Source organism: Arvicanthis niloticus, chromosome 9 (assembly GCF_011762505.2).
Source record: "Arvicanthis niloticus isolate mArvNil1 chromosome 9, mArvNil1.pat.X, whole genome shotgun sequence".
Taxonomy (NCBI): Eukaryota; Metazoa; Chordata; class Mammalia; order Rodentia; family Muridae; genus Arvicanthis; species Arvicanthis niloticus.
In genome coordinates, this window is record NC_047666.1 from 62,518,403 (window position 1) to 62,531,826 (window position 13,424).

General features: G+C 47.8%; 2 protein-coding genes across 2 annotated transcripts in view; both read left to right on the top strand.

Moving 5' to 3' along the window:
- The window catches only part of Acrbp (acrosin binding protein), a 28,641-nt gene extending 23,426 nt beyond the window's left edge, over positions 1-5,215 (top strand). The window contains exon 11 of the mRNA XM_076940575.1: positions 5,077-5,215. The gene's annotated coding sequence lies outside the window, so the exon portion shown is untranslated. The remainder of the gene's footprint in view (positions 1-5,076) is intronic.
- Positions 5,216-5,254: 39 nt separating this feature from the next.
- Lpar5 (lysophosphatidic acid receptor 5) lies at positions 5,255-7,408 on the top strand. The gene has a single exon (XM_034511661.2). The coding sequence runs from the start codon at positions 5,255-5,257 to the stop codon at positions 6,410-6,412; it is 1,158 nt and encodes a 385-aa protein (XP_034367552.1). The 3' UTR covers positions 6,413-7,408.
- The last annotated feature ends 6,016 nt before the right edge of the window (positions 7,409-13,424 follow it).

A 13,424-nucleotide genomic window follows, 5' to 3' on the forward strand; every position in this document is an offset into this window, starting at 1 on the left:
GGCCAGGTTCTACCTATCAGTAATTCTAGCACATGGGAGACGGAGGCTGGAGGGCACCTGAGACCTTGTGTCAGCCTCATCTCCACCCAAGTCATCATCTATCTCTAGGTTGCTTATAACCTGTATAATACACTGTAAATAGATTTTTGTTGTTGTCTTTATTTCATTCATTCACTCATTCTCTCTCTCTCCCTCCCCCTCACCCCCATGTGTGTGTGTGTGTGTGTGTGTGTGTGTGTGTGTATTCATGTTGGTGTGCACTGAGCCATCCCGCCACGTTTGTGTTTTGAAAAAGGGTTTCCCTATAGAAGCCTAGTTTATTGTCCTGCCTCACTCAGCCTCTGGAGTAACAAGCCTGTGCCCACACCCTGCTTTTTTAAAAAGTTTTATTTTTATTTTATGTGTAGGGATGTTTTGCTTGCATGTATGACTGTGCACATGTGTGCAGTGCCCATGGAGGACAGAAAGGGCGCTGGATCCCTTGGAACTGGAGTTACAGTTGTGAGTTACCATATAGGTGCTGGGAATTGAATCCAGGCCCTCTTGAAAAGCATTGAGTGCCTTTTTAAAAAGAGTTTTGTGTGTTGTTTTTGTTGTTTTGTTTTAGACAGGGTCTCTGTATGTAGCCCTACTGTCCTGGAACTTGCTGTGTAGACCAGTCTGGCCTTGAACTCACCAATATAGGGTCTTCCTTCTTAGCCCAGGCTGAACTTGAAGTTGGGATTTTTGTACCTTAGTTTCCTGAGCTCCGCCAGACCTTGTAAATAGATCCACACTCTACTTTTTGAGTGAAATAATGACAAGAAAACATCTTTATGTGTATTCAGAACAGATGCTTTTTTTTTTTTCCTTTTGAGATGGGGTACTGCTGTTTCCCAGGCTGTTTTAGCACCCTGGATTCAAGGGATAATCCTGCCTCAGTATCCCAAGGCTGGATTTAATCCGCCTGTCTGGTTGGAGGTGTTTTTGAGACAGTCTCCATCTGTAACCTAGGCTGAACTCTAGGCAGCTTCCTAAATGCTGGGATTACAGGGTCCCATGTAGCCCAGGCTGGCCTCTGCCCTTCAAGTGCTGCGATTACAGGCAGGGTCACCACATCTAGCTCAGATGCAACATTCATATTCTCTCTCTCTCTCTCTCTCTCTCTCTCTCTCTCTCTCTCTCTCTCTTTCTCTCTCCAGAGCCTCACACTCTGTAGCCCAAGCTGGCTTCAATTTCCTTCTGCTTTAAGTTCTAAAAACGTTTTTACATTTATTCCTTAATTGTATTTCTTTTGCCTGTGTGCATGTGTGTGTACCATGTGTGCACTGGGTATCCATGAACCTCAGAAGAGGGCACTGGATCCCCTGAAACTGGAGTTCTAATCCCATTATATGGGCGCTGGAACCCACATGCTCTGCAAGAGCAGCAAGTGCTCTCAACCACAGAGCCATTTCTCTAGCCCTGCTTTTTAGCCTTTGACTGCTGGGACTATAGACATCTACTAAGCCTGACTTTGGGTCCATTTTCTTTTCTTTTCTTTTTTTCTTTCTTTCTTTTTTTTTTTTTTTTTTTTTTTTTGAAGACAAGTCTATACAGCTTTGGCTCATCTCATCTGGAACTTGCTATGTAGAAGAGGCTGGATTCAAACTCACAGAGACCCTGCATCTGCCTACTAAGTGTGCCACCACGCCTGGCCAGATGCAGATTTAAGAAAAAAACAAACTACACATTTGTTTTGTCTGAGGTTGGTTGAACATATATACACACACGGAGCCCACACATGGAGGGCTGGCTGTAGCTCCATTATTTAAATTGGTATTTTATGGAGGAAATACTTATTCCATTTTAGCTGTTTTACTATGCTTGCTATAAATCTTGAGAATCTGGTTGTTAGAACAAAAAAAGCCCCCATGAATTTGATACAGCCAAGCTTACCACTTAGTTCCATAAGCTAATTTATTTATTGAAATGCTGGAGATAAATCCCAGGGCATTGACTATGTAGGGAAGTAGCTTATCTTTGAGACATAGCCACGTCCTAATGCAAGAATTTCAATAGTGCCTTTATTTACTTATTTATATTTAAGATAGACTTTCTATGTATAGCTGTGGCTGTCTTGGTACTCGCTCAGTAGACCAGACTGGCCTCGAACTCACAGATTCTCCCACCTCTGCCTCCCGAGTACTGGCCTTTTAATAGATAGCTTTTATTTTATGTACGTGTACAGGCATGCATGTGTCACTGGACGTGGGTAGGTCAGACGACAAGTCTCAAAAGAGTTGGTTCTCTCCTGCCACTTTATGGGATCCTAGAATCCCACTCAAGTGGTCAGGTCTGGGGACAGGTCCTTCCACCCACTCAGCCATCTCACCAGCCCTTTTGAAAAGAATTAGTGTTTTGTTTATGCATATGGGTATTTTGTCTGCAGGTTTACCTGTACACCAGATGGCATGGGATCTCATGAGACTACAGGTATAGAGATGGTTGTGAGCTGCCGTGTGGGTGCTGGGAACTGACCTCAGGACCTCTGGAAGACCAGACAGTGCTCTTAGCTGCTGAGCCATCTCGCCAGTCCTAGATTAGTATTTTGGAGATAATGACTCAAAATCTGAGACAAGTCCTTTCCCTGAGATGCCATGTAGGTACCTACCCCTACAGCAATAGTAGTCAGTGGTTAAACAGAAATCTCCATGTCTACTCGGAAGTGAGAGATAAGCAAATCTGTTTCTGTTGTTTCTGGGTTTGTAGCTGGTGGGAGAGAGCAAGCTTAGCGTTAGTTTGTGTTTGAGACAGGGTCTCATGTAGTTCAGACTGGCCTTGAACTTCTATGTAGTTGAAGATGACCATGAATTCCTGTTCTTCCTGCCTCAGCTTCCAAATGCTAGATTGCAGATGTGCACCATTGCATGTGGTTTATAAGGCTCTGGGTTCCACCCCTTACCAGACCTGAAAAAAAAAAACCCAATTCTATCACACACTGCAATACGAATGATGAGTGGAAGGATGGATGGAAGGAAGAGAGGGTCTCGGAGAAAGGATGCTAAGGGAAACAAGCCAGACACTGGACAAACACCATCACTCCGTTACCCTGAGGACAGACATCAGAGACAGAAAGCAGAAAAGAGGTTACCAGAGGCTGGGGAAAGGGTGCCACAGGCAGTGTTGCTTCTTGAGTATAGCACTGTTTGACATAATGAAACAATTCTATTTCTAGACACGATTTGTGGTTAGAATTACATATTAATGATATGGAGTTGTTAGATTCTTTAAAAATGATAAGAGGGGCTAGACGGATGGCTCGGCAGCTAAGACCACTTGCTGCTCTTCCAAAGAACCCAGGTTTTCCCCAGCACCTGTGTCAGGTGTCTCTCAACTGTCCGTAACTTCAGCTCCAGGGGATCCTGTAGTCATGTGCATAAACCCATACCCAGACACACAAATACACATAATTAAAACACTAATAACTCAGTCCTGGAGAGCTGGGTGTAAAGGTGTACACCTTTAATCTTAGCACTCAGGGTGCAGAGGCAGGAGCAGCTTTTTGAGTTTGAGGTCAGCCTGGTCTACATACTGAGTTCCAGACCAGGTAGGGCAACTCTGAGAGATTCCATTCTAGGACAGCCAGATTTATACAGAGAAACACTGTATTGAAAAACACAAAACAGGCAAAACAATAGCATCATCATCATCAACAACAAAAGATTTAAAAAGTAAAAACAGCTGAGGATATAATCCTAGCAGTTGGAAGGTTGGGGCAGGAGGAGGCTCAGAAGTTCAAGGCCAACCTCAACTACATAGCAAGTTTGATATCAGCCTAGGGGATATGAGACTATATCTAAAAAAAATGGCACAGTCTAAATTACATTCCTTCTAAGATATACACAAATGTGTATGAGGTGGAGATAGAGAGGTGGCCCCTGTGCAGCCTCTTGCATGCTGTAGGTTGTCTACCTCTTAGCTGTCTTTGGATGCCAATTGGTTTCTCATAGTTAGTGCCCCATGGTTTTAGTAAGGAGGGCTCACACAGGAGACACCGGGAGAAGCTCTACCAAGGCAGTGGTTCTCAACCTGTGGTTCAGGACCCCTGTTGCACATCAGAGATCCTGCATGTCAGATATTTACATTATAATCCACAACAGTAGCAGAATTACAGTTATGAAGTAGCAATAAAATCTTACAGGTGTGGGAGGGGGGCATCACCACAACCTGAGGAACTGTATTAAAGTGTCGCCGCATTAGGAAAGCTGAGAACCACTGCCTGGAGGCCTTCCGCACCTTGCTGACAGGAATGCTGGAATGCTAGACTGTCCTCCATGTGCCTCTGGCCAAGGCTGATGCAAGTGTCTTGGAATTACACCAGTACATTCCCACTTTATAGATGAAGAGATGGAGGGTCAGGTCACTCAAGTTGAATGCAGCTGGGTCTCTCTGAGCAAACCCAGCCCACTAGGGAGAAGGTGAACAGGGTGAACAGGACTGGCCTCTTGTACTGGACTTGAGAGTTTGAACTTTATTCCTTAGATAAGGCCGCTGACCCACCCCTGGTGAGCGGAAGTGCTCTCCAGCTCTCCCCACTGGTCAGACCTATTTGTGGTGTTGTTAGTCTTCCTCTAATGGAATGTGAGCTGGTGGGTGGGACAAGGCCTTTGTTTTGTGCAGTACTGTGGACAGGCTGGAACCTTCTAAGGATTCAGTAAACATCTAAGGGAAGGCAGGCAGGCAAGTTATAAGGACAGCAATTCAAGCATCTTAATGTCCAAACAATGTCCTGAAATAGATGTTAACTCAAACGCCTTCACTCGCACCCAGATAAGGAAAATGAAATTCAGAGCCAATCACCTCTCTGAGGCCACAAAGCTAGGCAAGTGACAAACCCAGGACTTATGTATGCATAACCTGCCTGGAACCCTTGACTGCAGGACCTGGGCATGCATGGCACTGTAGGATAGAGAGAAACCATAAAATGCCATTCGGGATGATGGTCTGAAGAGCCTTGAGGCCAAGAAAGGACTCGGGAGGCCAGCATTTAGCTAAGTGTTTAGACTATGGTTCTGTTTCTCGTAACTTTACTTTTGGCTTGCCTTCTCATTCCAGGCCTCCACTGCTGAAGAAGTTGCAGCACCAAGGGCTTCCAGCCTTGGCCAGTCATCTCCCCCTAAGGTCACAGACTACATGCCCATGTCTTGCCTCTGCTTGCCTGGGGACAGACTCTGTATAGCTACCAGGCTACCACCCTGGAGGTGAAAGCCATGCTCTGACCTTGGTGTCCTCTATGATGCCTCAGACTAGTTTCTCTTCCCACCTGGACACAATGTTTGCCAATTCTTCAGCCAACACCTCTTCTAGCAACAGCTCTGTATCCCAGTGCCCTGACTATCAAGGTATACATCGTTTGCATATGGTGGTCTACAGCCTGGTGTTGGCAACCGGTCTCCCTCTCAACGCTCTGGCTCTCTGGGTCTTCCTGCGTGTACTGCGCGTACACTCAGTGGTGAGCGTGTACATGTGCAACCTGGCAGCCAGCGACTTACTCTTCACCCTGTCACTTCCCCTGCGCCTCTCCTACTATGCGCGGCACCACTGGCCCTTCCCAGACTTCCTGTGCCAGACGTCGGCCGCCATCTTCCAGATGAACATGTACGGCAGCTGTATCTTTCTGATGCTCATCAACGTGGACCGCTATGCGGCCATCGTGCACCCGCTGAGACTGCGCCACCTGCGGCGGCCCCTCGTGGCACGGCGGCTCTGCTTGGGCGTGTGGGCTCTCATCCTGCTGTTCGCCGTGCCCGCCGCCCGCGTGCACAGCCCGTCCACCTGCAAGTACAAGAACATCACCGTGAACTTGTGCTTCGAGAGCTTCAGCCAAGAACTGTGGAAGGTCGGGCTGCTGCCACTCCTACTGCTGGCGGAGATACTGGGCTTTCTGCTGCCCCTGGCGGCTGTCGTCTATTCGTCGGGCAGGGTCTTCTGGACACTGGCGAGGCCCGACGCCACTCAGAGCCAACGGCGACGGAAGACCGTGCGCCTCCTGCTGGCCAACCTCATCATCTTCCTGCTGTGCTTCGTGCCCTACAACTCCACGCTGGCAGTGTATGGGTTGCTAAAGGCCAACCTGGTGGAGAACAGCGTTCAGTACCGCGAGCAAGTGCGCGGGGTGCTGATGATAATGGTGCTTCTGGCCGGCGCCAACTGCGTGCTGGATCCGCTGGTTTACTACTTCAGTGCTGAGGGTTTCCGTAACACTCTACGCAACCTGGGCACCCCACTCCATACCAGGCCTTTGGCTACCAATGGGGCTAGAGGGGTGCTCACCGAACCACCCTCAGAAAGCACCCAAAACACTGGGCAGGATGCCACCAGTCAGGGTCTACTCCAGCCTGCCAGTCTGGGTACACCCATGGACAACTGCCCTCAGGATTCAGCCCTCTGAAAGGACGCGGTCATAGTGTACGTAGTCTCATGCCTCCCTCGGAGGATTAGGGTGTACATTTGAGGGAGGTGGGCTGGGTACTTGGGTTTTGAAGCAACTCCATCTCTAGCGTGCAGAAGGGAACAAGTGTGAAAGCAAGGGCATAGAAAAGGAAGAGTGCGGCTGCTGAAAGCTTTAGCCTCTGGTTATTACAGAGTGGACCCCCTGCTCCAGTATGGAGGAAGCCCAGCAGTGAGCATGCGCATGGCTGCGTTGGTACATGGAGCAGAAGATGGATCTCCTGGATTTAGGTCATCAGTCTGAGAGCTAACGATCCCCTGACCCTGGTGAATCAACTACACAGACGTTCATCTGTCATCTTCAAAAATACAACTCAGGGCTGGTGGTGGATCTGAGACCCCACAGGCTGCATATTGCCACTGAACTGTACGTATCCCAGCCTTACCTGCTGACTTCTGAGCTTACTCAAGGGCGACGACCACTGTGCCACCAGCCCTGGCTTCCCTGCTCAGGTGACAGGTGTAACACAAAGGCTTATTTGCTATGGACCAAATAGTTCTGACCCATTTGTCACTTGTAACAACTTAGACTCCTGGCATAGAGTGGTTGGGGCGGGGCAGAGCTGTGTGTGGTGTCTCTCTCACTTGCTAGCTCTTGGTTCCTTTTCTAGGTCTTCCTTTTTCCCTTCTACGGCTCTCAGGGCCTCTTCCATCCTGGGTCTTTAATATTCAGTCTTGCTTCCCTCTCTCCGTTCCCCCCCCCTTCTCTCCTCCCCACCCCCAACTCCCACACCTTACTTAGACTGAACTCTGCTATGTAGCAGAGTCTTGCCTTGAACTCTTTTTTTGTTTTGTTCTGTTGTTTTCAAGACAAGAGCCTCACTATGTAGTTCTTGTGCTGGAACTCATGCTGTACACTAAGCTGGCCTTGAACTCACAGAGATCTGCCGCCTCTGCCTCCTAAATGCTGGGATTAAAGGTGTCTCCCACTAAGACAGACTTTGGTCCTTTTTGTTTTGTTTTTTCAAGAAAGGGTTTGGGTTTGTCTGTGTAACAACCCTGGTTTGTCCAGGATCTCCCTGTGTAGACCAGGCTGGCCTCAAACTCACAGAGACCCACCTGCCTCTGTCTCCTGAGTGCTGAGAGTAAAGGCGCGCCCAGCAAGGCTAGTCACTGCTGGTGATCCTCCTGTTTCAGCACTTCCTGCCTGCTGGGGTTACAAGCCCAGCTGCAGTCTGTATCTTATGGAATTTTTATCCTTTGAAAATGGCTCTCTCTACATGATCACCACACTTTGCTTCTCTGTCTCTTAACTCATTCTCTCCATACCCCATCCTGGGCCTCCTCCCCTTCTTTCCCTCCCTTCCTTTCCTCTCTTCTCTTCCCTTCCTCCTCTCCTCCCCTTTTTCCTCCCTCACCTTTCCTCTCCCCTCTCCTCTCTTCTCTTTCCTCTTCCCTTTCTCAACTTCTCCCTCCCTCTCCTCTCCCTCCTCTCTTCCCATTCCTCCCTCTCCCTCCCTCTCTTCCCTCTCCTCCCTCCCCCTCCTCGCCCTTCCCCTCCCCCTCCTCGCCCTTCCCCTCCCCCTCTAACCTTTCGAATTTTTGAAGTCAAGCATCAGTCTTCAAACTGTTTGGTCTCAAGTCCCTTTGTGCAAGACTTGAGGGAGCCGAAGAGCTTTTGTTTCTTCTCTTTTTCTTAAGATGCTCACCATGCTATGAATTAAAGCTAACGTGTTCCTGAAACATGGAAACACAGCAGCACACATTCCATTTAGCTCCATTTAGAGTGCAGAAGTGTCATCACATTTCATGAAACCTCTGGAAGCTTCCCTTTACACTGGCAAGAGATGAACATGGACAGACAAGGGACATACCAGCATTATGAATATAGTTTTGACCTCAGACTTCCTCAGAGAGCTGGTCTCTGCATCATACTTTGAGACTGTTCTAAAGTATTAGAGTTCACATCTAACTTCCTCTAGGACAGATGACTCTAGGAAGAGGGCACTGGTGAGCAAATTGCTCTTTGTGGTCCTTAAGGCTCTCTGGAGGACACGAATATTCAGGGCCAGGTTGGACTGTTTCTGCAGAAGGAAAAAGTAGTGTGGGCCAGGAGGGAAGGGTGTACGGAAGCAAGGGGGGGATGGAAGGACAGGAGGAGTCTCGCTTAGTAAGCTGGAGAGCAAAATGGTTTGCTTCCCTCTTTATCCAAGTAGGACTGGGTTATGGGAGGGGCTGCAGAGTTGGCGCAGTGACATTTTTAGACCCTGACATTGAGAACTGATGTCATACTTATGTCCTTGTGTCTCACAATAGAGATTTCCCAAATGCTTCTGTTTTAGTTAAGATTTGGGCCTTTTGTATCTGTTAGCGATTTCCAGGGATAACATGACCCCTGGTGGCCAAACTAGGGAACTAACCTCCATTTCTCCGTGATAAGCTAATATCTCAGTCCAGATGCGTGGAAGTCAGATATCCACCAGGCCCTTGCCACCAGCTGCTTTAAGGATGCTATTAGCATCTGTCCCAAGCACCTCTCTTCCTCAGGACTCAAGGTCTGTACTCTTCCTGGCTGGAGGGTATAAGCATCACCCCTCTGAGGCAGAATCTCAGGATACTTCGCTTCACAGTTAAACAAAACTTTTCAAAGTGCGTGTGTGTGTGTGTGTGTGTGTGTGTGTGTGTGTGTGTCTAGTCTGTGGTTGTAACTCAGTTGGTGGAGTGCTTGCCTTGCATGCATAAAGCCCTGGGTTTGATCCCAGTACCACATAAACCTGCCCTGGTATTATATCATCCCAGCACCCAAGAAGTGGAGTCCTAATAACCTAATAGCACACCCTGTTAACCCCAGTGCTGTGGTGGCGGTGAAGACAGGAAGTTCTCTGTCAGTTTCAGAGGTGAGGCTAGCCTCATCTACACAGAGTCCCAGACAGCCATGGCTACATAGAGAGACTGTCTCAAAGAAAGAAAGAGAGAAAGAGAAAAAGAAGTAGACACAGGAAAATCAGAAGTTCTATGTTATCCTCAGCTACATATTGGGTTCTGGGATACACACATAAGACAGTCTCAAAAAAGTTCCTAGCTGTGGTGGCTCACGCCTCTAACCCCAGTGCTTAGGAGACAGAGGCAGGCAAGTCTCTGAGTTCAAGGCCAGAGTGGTCTACATAGCTAGGCCAGTCATACCACATGGTAAGACTCTCTTCTCAAAAGAGAGGAAAAAACCGACTTGAGGGGTTTGAGTCTGGTGTGCATGCCTGTAATCCCAGCTCTGTAGGCACTGAGGCTGGAGAACCACGAAGGAGGCCAGCATCTGCAAATCCCTAGGTGTGATCTCCAGCCAAACCAAACTAGATAAACAAATGCTTGTGGGTCGGGGGAGATCCAACTAGGAGATAGTAGCCCATGCCTTTAATCCCAGCACTTGGGAGGCAGAGGTAGCTGGATCTCTGTGAGTTGGAGGCCAGCCTGGCCTACGGATCGAGTTCCAGGACAGCCAGGGCTACATGGAGGAACCCTGTCTTGAAACTTGCCCCCCCAAAAAAAAAAAAAAAAAAAAAAAAAAAAAAAAAAAAAGAAAGAAAGAAAGAAAAAGAAAGAAAACTTGAGTACTTTAAGGTACAGGTATTGAGTGAATTCCAGAATAATTAAAACAGCATGTATCACCTAACAGACCATATAACTTATTTATTCTAATTTTTGTATGTATTTTCTATCTTCCTCCATCTCCCTAAGTAGAATGTAAACTCCATGGGGGGGGGGGGTCAAGGATTTTTGGCTGGTTGGTTCATTGATGTATTTAATAGTATCTAGAACAATGCTTGGCACAGAGTAAGTACTCAATAAAGACTGAATGAACAGTCAGATCTTGTGAAGTACTTGACTATCCAGTGGCGACCATAACACAGGTGAACAATGTCCATACTGGAGGACTGATGGTAAAGGAGAGCAGGAGAAGGTGCTGGCAGTTAGGAAAGCCGCAGAGCGAGGTTCGCAGACATACTTGTAGGATAGAACTGTACGGGGATCAGGTAGGGAGAGTAGAGAAGAGAAGGTGCTGTGGGAGTGACCATACTAGGGAGAGGTGTGGCCAGGCCTGCGGATGGAAGCCGGTGCCTCCAGCCTGAAATATGGCATCAGAGCCCAGAACGGTTCCCACACATTTCACCACCATGAGAACGACGTTGGAGGCAGAGGAAACGAATAACACCTGACGAGCAACAGGCTGTGCTGTTCTAAAGAGTCCGCCATTTTCACAAAATGCCTCTTGCAGCAAGAATCGGGCAGAAGGGAGAAACCCATAGCTGCCCCCTACACTCTGGGCATGCTCCATGTAACACCAAGGAGGAAGAAGAGAAAATCTTAGGTGAAAATAAGGGCATTAGGCAACTCAGGAGGTTGAAGCAGGAGGATCTTTTGTCCAAGGTCAGCCTGGGCCAGGGAGCAAGACTCTGTTTCAAAATAAACAGAGGGTTGGAGGGCAGTGCTTGTCAATCATACTTCCTGTCTTGGATTCAATCTCTAGTATGGAAAAAGGCACTATGGGGTTAAAACAAACTATCCTGGCTCTCACCCCCACAAGAAACTGTCATTCTGATGGCTGAAGTATTGTGACAGACACCTGTAGTCCCAAACTACTCTGGGGTCTACAGCAGGAGGATTTAGAATTCAAAGACAGCCTGAACAATAAGAAAATCCCAAGCCAGACAGTGGTGATGTACAACCTTTAATCCCAGAGAGGCAGAGTTGGGGCAAGGCCAGACTGATCTGCAGAGCAAGTTCCAGTACAGCCAGGGCTACACAGAGACATCTTGTCTCAAGAAAAAGAAAGACAGAAAGAAAGAATATATCTCTCAATAAATATATATGCAAATAAAAATTTTTACCCCACTATTTTAATATAATGTCTCTATATTTTTTTCTTTTTTTATACTTTGGTGGTATGTGTTCTTTCTTTCTTTCTTTTTTTTTTTTTTTTGGGGGGGGGGGCAGATGCTTGCTCTGCATCCCAGCTTGTCTTTGAGCTCTCAATCCTCCTGCCTCAGCTTCTGAAGTGTTAAGATCACATGTGCTCCACCATGCTTTTCTAGCGAGCCTCGTTTTATTTAGTTAGTACAAGGGCCTCTGATGTCACGCAGAGGAAATACTAGAGACTATGAGGCCTAAAGGTCATACCACCAGGCAGGGGCTCAGTCTCTGTTTCCTGAATTCTTTACTTCCAGCCTTAGCAAACTTGCCACTCCCTTCAGGTCCTACAATCAGTGCCAGCCCCAGCTGCTTTTTCCTCAGGCCACCTACGGACTTGCCAGCCCATAATAATCCTTACTAATATCTTGTTGTGTAAAGGTTTCCACTGAAATTGAAACATTCCGCCCAGCAGGGAAGCTCCTTAAGCAGGAAGGTTAACAACACAAAATAGTTTCAGGAAGTGCCTAAAACTGACCAGATTCACTAGGCCTATCCCCTGTGAGAGCTCTAAAGAAGATTCTGAGACCAGTTCAGCTGCCTAATAAAAGTAGAAACTAGCCAAGTTGCCTAGAAGAGGTTTAGACCAACTGAGAGGCACATGGAAAGGACATTCTCCAACCTGTTAAGCCATCTACAGGCTGTGCAGTTTCTCCAGGTTCCCAGCTTTTGTGAGCCATCACCCATGCTGGGTGGGCTTTGGTGACACAACTGCCTTTGAGTCATTTCTCCTCCTGTAAGTAACCCCTCACCCATATTCCTGTAAATAATCCCAATAAAACTTTATTGGTTCACCAACTAGGACTTCGGTGGTGTGTGCAGTTTGGTCTGTCCTGGGTTCCTTAACTAGGATGTAGACCTAGCTCTTCTTTTGCCCCACCTTGAATCTGCCTCATCGATGCTGTTCTTCCTAAATCTTCCTCTTCCAACATCCTAATCCACTTCTGACTTCCCTGACCCCCTACTTTACACTTGCCTTGGACACAGCGTGGCTGAGTGAGGGCTGAAAACTGGACTCACATCTCCAGTCGCATCCTAAACAAGGAATTGTCAGCAGCACACAGGATGGCTTAGACTGCCTGCCCGTTGGCCATGACCCTCTCCCCAAGTCTGGGATGTACTTATTTCTGTGACTGTCAGGACTCTTATATCCACCAACCTGGCAAGGAGTCCTTGGTTCTTAGGGTTCGTTCTCAAAATTTGTCTCCTCTAGTGGCTGGCCAGAAGAGTTGGGGTGTTGTAGCACTCGTCAGTCTTGAGATAAAATTCAGGAGAATCAGGACCGAGCCTAGCATCTCAAATGAGGGCAGAGGTGTTTCCTTTTTGGCCCTGCAGTATCTCTCACACACACACACAAAAAAAGCCCTGCAAGGTTGCCAACTGGAGTTCCATGGGAGACTGGGAAGGGCAAGGTAAACGTCACACCAGCTTTTCCTCACACAGCCCAAGAGACCAGAGGCTAAGACAGTTGTCATGGTCTGGAAGGACCATGTCTTTCCAGAATTCTCATACTGGGTTTAGAGAAAACCAAAGGAGTCCAGGACTTTGGAATCAAACAAACCTGGCTAGTAATGTCAGCTGTCACTTCTTAGCAATGTAACTTTGGCCAGTTAACCTCTGTGAGCCTTTGTTTTCTTCTGCCCCTGGGAAATGGGGCTCATAGGATCTACTTACTGGGTGACTGAGGGCAATGAAATGTGAAAGGCACTTTAGAAATCCCATGAATGGGAGCTCCTTCCATCAGGTCTTCGGTGGGGCTTTGGGGTTGCTGGAGTTACTCTTCTGAGAGAGAGCAAGGACTCCAGGTGAATCGTCCAGATGAGCCCTGCTACTGAGCAGAACAAGAGGCAGAGGAACTAGCAATAGGCAGGCTGGGCACGTTTCCATGGTGCTAGGTCAAGCAGGCAGCCTTGGGGCAGTGACTGGCCCGTTGCCCTCTGGGGGCACTCTCTCCCCATGAGGCTGATGTCCAATCCCACGGACTAATATGGAGGTGGAGAAGTGCGTGAAAAGCAGAGGAGGGAGACAGAATGAAGAACTAATGGTGGAGA

Coding starts and splice junctions, on each gene's coding strand:
- Lpar5 (XM_034511661.2), top strand. CDS start 5,255: ATGATGCCTCAGACTAGTTTCTCTTCCCACCTGGACACAATGTTTGCC.